Source organism: Pezoporus flaviventris, unplaced genomic scaffold (genome assembly GCF_033815535.1).
Source record: "Pezoporus flaviventris isolate CSIRO_AGI_PZ_B2104156 unplaced genomic scaffold, CSIRO_AGI_Pfla_v1 ptg000007l, whole genome shotgun sequence".
Lineage (NCBI taxonomy): Eukaryota > Metazoa > Chordata > Aves > Psittaciformes > Psittacidae > Pezoporus > Pezoporus flaviventris.
In genome coordinates this window covers 999261-1004399 of record NW_026892555.1, presented here as the reverse complement: position 1 = coordinate 1004399, position 5139 = coordinate 999261, and the positions used below count along the sequence as shown (strand labels likewise).

The 5139-nt window shown below is 46.9% G+C and overlaps 1 protein-coding gene across 1 annotated transcript; it reads left to right on the top strand.

Moving 5' to 3' along the window:
* Positions 1-222: 222 nt before the first annotated feature.
* LOC133266288 (prostate stem cell antigen-like) lies at positions 223-4787 on the top strand. Its single transcript, XM_061447520.1, has 3 exons — positions 223-504; positions 2313-2417; positions 4357-4787. Exons 1-3 carry the CDS (start codon positions 453-455, stop codon positions 4572-4574), a joined length of 375 nt encoding a protein of 124 aa, XP_061303504.1. The 5' UTR covers positions 223-452; the 3' UTR covers positions 4575-4787.
* The last annotated feature ends 352 nt before the right edge of the window (positions 4788-5139 follow it).

Below are 5139 nucleotides of genomic sequence, written 5' to 3'. Positions count from 1 at the left end.
TTGCTACCACATGCCAGGAGTGCCACAGAGATACTCAAACATGCAGATAAAGAGCTAGAAGTGTTTATTAAAAGGACATTTTGCCCTTGATTTAAACACAATAGCTCCACTCAGGGTAGCAATGGGGGTGGAGAGGCTTGTTCACAGGGTGCAGCTCTGGAGAAACGCATAAGGTCAGCCTTGTCTGAAAGAATTTGGGGTGTTTTTTTTAACACCCATGTGAGCACTTTGACAAGGGTAGGAGGAAAGGAATTGCTCTTAGCTCTGCAAGTTGTAGTCAGATAGGAGAGGCACCTAATCAAATACCACCACAAACAAACCCCTCCCTGGTCCAGCGAGCAGCCTCATTCAGGTGCCTTCACAGAGGGCATGCCTGATTGCTGCCTCCCACAGTATATAAACTGCCCCACGTGGAAACAACCCATATTTGGCACCAAAGAGGCTATTCCAGAATGAAGGCTTTACTGGTCCTCCTGCTGGGAGCAGTCCTGTGCTTGGAATCAGGTAAGACAGCATGGACAATCTGCCCCTTGTCCCCCCACTAGAAGGAGGAGAAAAGACCTGCAATGGGGTTTGGCAGTGAGGGAAGAAATGCTGGTGCAGTTATCCTATGAAGACGTTTGCTTTTTGATGGGGTAACCTGGGTGTTGCAGGGAAATAGGTATAGTCCCACCCTGGTGATGATGTGATCCTAATGCAGCTTCCAGGAAAGATAAATCCTCTAAGATCCAAATGTAATTGAAAGCAAGACTGTTTAAGCCAGACCATATAGTGGGGATTAAATGGGACGGGAGGATTCTTTTTCTTCTTCCCAGGCTATTAAATAACGTACAACATTTCTGCACAGGTAAGTTTGCTCCAACTTGGTTTTTGACTCTTCCTTTCAAAACTGGCCTTTGACACTGCACAGATTGTCAGAATCTTCATGGGACAGAAGAAGGGAGAATGCCAGAGTGTGTTGGTTTATTAACAGGACGGGCAGGTTTGGTGCTGTCGGGTTTTTTCCAGCCTCACTGGGAGAAAATGGTTTAAAAACAGCTTTTCCCTGTTACCAGAGCAGCAAATCTGAGCAGAAATGGTTCTCAATCAGCAGAGGATGCTTAAGAAACAGGCTGAAAAGGGTCTTGTAAAGTCCTGGCCAGACCTTCTCCTTTCCCAGCTTCTGTCAGAGTGCTCTGAAATTCAGCTTTCATTGCTTACATAAATGTGAGGGCAGAGTGCAGCATTACAGACAAACTGGGTTTGGTTCCTTGCTTCTATGCTGCATCAGTCATTTGTACCAGAAAGGCTTAGACAGAGGGGGACCAAGTGCCACAAATCAGTTCTTCCTTCTTCTCTGAGTAACACTGTTTTTTAAATAGAGCTTTTCTGTGCCCCAATAGAGCATTTTAGGCATTAGGGTATTGACTTAAGAGATTCATGATACGAGCCTGGTGGTCATGGGGTTATATATACACACATTAATTCTGGCACTTGCAAGGCTCCAATAATGCCCTGGGGCATGGGTAGGTAATAGGGTCATGTAATTGCACCATGCTTTCACTCCTCTGGGGACTATTTGCCACTAGGGCTGGACACTTGTAAGCTTCAATGCTTATCCTGCCTTTGCTTGATGCACATAACAGCATAGCAGATGTTAACAGGACTGACTTGCAGCCCCCATAGTGCTGCATGTCCATGAGGGGGTGGAAGCACGTGGTGAGCTGGTTTTCATAAGGAGGTGAAAGACATGTTTGCACTTTGCTTTCTAAGAGGGAGTGATGGAGGGGATGTGTCTGCTCCTCACCACCTCTTCCCTCTGGGCTTTCCCTCTTCCATCCAATTTTAGGAATGCCTCAGCTAAGTCTCACAAGCCCACCTGTCAAAACACTAATGCCTATGGAGGCAGACAAATAATATCAACTTATCCTTCCCTTTATCCCAGCTCAGGAGGTGGGAATATCACAAAAAGCCTGCTCCGGACAGGAATTGAGTCAGGCATCCCAAATATGGAGGAAGAAGCATTTGGGAAGCACTTTCTATTGACTGATTATATCAGTCAATGAGACCAGTTGTCCAGCATCTTTTTTGCATCCTCACTGCTCTGACTACAGTCTGAAACATCTTCGGTTCTTGCAGATTTTGACTTATACCTCAAACAAATCTACTACTCTCCACTGAAAATGGAACAAAACTGTTTTCCCAGTAGCAGAGGTGCTATGTTCCTTTGAGGACCCATGGGAATGGTCCTGTTTCTCAGTGCAAGTGTGAAGTTGGGCTCCCTGAAGAGCTTCAGACAGATTTGTCTTATAACCTCTCTTGGTCTCTTTCAGGCTCTTCTCTGAAGTGTTACAGCTGCATGTCACAGCTCAGCAACTCCAAATGTCAGACGGAAGTGGAATGCAAGGAGAATGAATTGTGCAAGACGGATGTGATCAGTAAGGCAAAGCAGGGGTGGGCAATGTCTTAGTTATCATGTTGGAGCCAAGCATGGTGCCAGCCTCGGGTGTCCAAGCCAGGTTCACCTAGTGTAGATACATCAGTTAGTGTTGGCCAGCAAAGCTCAGTGTGCAGGAGGAAGAGAAAAAGCCATGTGGGGAGAAAAGGTAATAAAAAAGCTTTCAGATGACTTTCATGTTGAGTAGAAATGATAGAAGAGAGGTGTTTATCACTTGGTGATAGCTGATGACTTGGTGCTGACCGTCACACTCATACTGGCTATGGGTACAGCATGTGCATGCTGTACCCCTTAAATTCCTTAGTGTTTGCCAATAGATCATGCTAAACACTGAGCAGTATGGCCTGTACAATGACAGTGCCTGGAACTCATCTGAGGGTGCATCTGCATTTGACATGGCAAATACCTACCAATGCTCCTCACCTGTGCAAAATTTGGTTTATTTCTATTTGCAGTGCCAGAAATTATTTGCTTACAAGGGCAAGAGATAAGTTGATGGCTTTGGAAAACTTGGAGCATGAATTCAAATGTGAAGGGCTGAGTTTGGTGAAACCTATTCGCAAGGTTAGGAGAAGCATTCAATAACAGAGCTGACTTTAGGTGAATTCAATGAAAAGAGAGCTTTACACCTAGACTCATGGACAGGCAGCTCCGAATGCAGCCATCTGTGTGCCTCTGGGTACATTCCTTTAACAGGTTATGATTTGATTCTCCCATTCCAGATTTGGTCCAGATCTGTGGTGACAGCTCAGTTGCTCTTAGAGCTAGGGTGGAAGACTCATCAGGGGCATGTTCAGACTCATCTCTGTGAGGCAGTAAATGTAGTACCTCCAGTAGGCATTGCTCTTGTTGGAAATACGCAAACCTACAGCCATGCACTCACATGCAACACGTAGAACCCACTGGTGCTATACACTGAATTTGCATATATGAAAGACTTGGTACCCAGATTAGATTGTGCAAGATGAGGCGACCCCATGCAGACTGTAAACTGATGGTAAGCAGCAGTTACTGAGCATCAACCACGCACAGAAGACTTGACTTTGCCTCTCAGAATCAAATCAAACAATAACTTTGTCATCTATGAAGTGGAGATAGCCGTGTTTCATAGAGCAATAGAATGGTTTGTGTCGGAAGGGACCTTAAAGCTCATCCAGTTCCAAACCCTGTCACAGGCAGGGACACCTTCCACTAGAGCAGCTTGCTCCAAGCCCCTGTGTCCAACCTGCCCTTGAACACTGCCAGGGATGGGGCAGCCACAGCTTCTCTGGGCACCCTGTGCCAGCGCCTCAGCACCCTCACAGGGAAGAGCTTCTGCCTAAGAGCTCATCTCAGTCTCCCCTCTGGCAGGTTAAAGCCATTCCCCTTGGCCTGTCCCTCCATCCCTTGTCCAAAGCCCCTCTCCAGGTTTCCTGCAGCCCCTTTAGCCACTGGAGCTGCTCTAAGGTCTCCCCTTCAGGAGCCTTCTCTTCTCCAGGCTGCCCCAGCCCAGCTCTCTCAGGTTGGCTCCATAGGGAGATTTCCATAACTTTCCTGGATGTTGAAGGGCGCTTTGCAACCAGCATGTAGAGGATATGAGTGAAGACTACCACACATGATTGCTCCTCATCCATTAGAGGTAGACTCCACAGCAAAGGCGTTAACGGCTGGTGCTGGATTAGAACCCCCTGAGAAATGTGCTGTGCAATGCATTACCCTGAGCAAATACTTGGGGATTGAAACCCTTCCTTTGCTGCTGACAAAGTGACACCCCAAAAATACAACCTGCTACACTGAAACATGCACCAGGTTAGAAATACTCTTTTATCTCCCAAGAAGTGAGCTCAGATAAGAACAGCATCTCGTTATTCAGTTCCATGAGGCTTGGGTTGGCTTGGTGGCTTTGAGTCCTTGTAGTAACGGTCCCTCTTTCCTTCCAGGGATCATAGGGCTCATCAGCATCTTCAGCAAGGGCTGTGAGTCGTCCTGTGAATCACTCTATCAGGACTTCAGAGTAGGCAACAGGAATATCTCCTGCTGCAGCAGCGACCTCTGCAATGTCAACGCAGCTGGAAGCGTGAGGAGCAGCTATGGGATGGCCGCAGGGATGGCAGGCAGTGTGCTCTGGGTCTTCTTGAAGAGCAGAGGACTTCCATGAGCACAGGAAGTCTTGGAGCATCCTTTCTAATGTCAGGAATTGTAAGCAGGAGCAATGTGGTGTGTTGGGCACACAGCATCCTTGGAGCTGATGGCAGACCTTTGCCATATGATAGCTTCTTCATTACTACAATTGTATTGCTGTAGTGGCAACAGATAAGACGTGTGCATGCTACCTGTGTAACACCTAAAATATACTTATTCCTGAATCAAGTGTGAGTGTGTTACCTGTATATCACTCAGTCATGTATTTCTGCACCCGGCATTGACTGCAGTGGGTGTGCTGCATGTCTGGCCAATGTCCAGCCCTTGTCATTGCTGTGTGGTAATGATGCTGAATGTGCCATGGCAAAGCAGAATAGAGGTGCAATCGCACACTCAGTGCTTGAGGGTCTCTGCCTTACAACAACCTCTGGAGGGCATATACCCTAAGGAAAGCTGTGAAGAACAATCATATCTGGAGGAGAACTTAGAACCCACAGACCTGGTGGCACTGCACTTTGTTATCTACCATACAAGTCAAAAGAAGTGCTCACCTTCCCTGCTAGATGCACATACATCCATTC

Coding starts and splice junctions, on each gene's coding strand:
- LOC133266288 (XM_061447520.1), top strand. CDS start 453: ATGAAGGCTTTACTGGTCCTCCTGCTGGGAGCAGTCCTGTGCTTGGAA. Junction 505..2,312: donor AGTCCTGTGCTTGGAATCAG/GTAAGACAGCAT, acceptor GGTCTCTTTCAG/GCTCTTCTCTGAAGTGTTAC. Junction 2,418..4,356: donor GTGCAAGACGGATGTGATCA/GTAAGGCAAAGC, acceptor CTTTCCTTCCAG/GGATCATAGGGCTCATCAGC.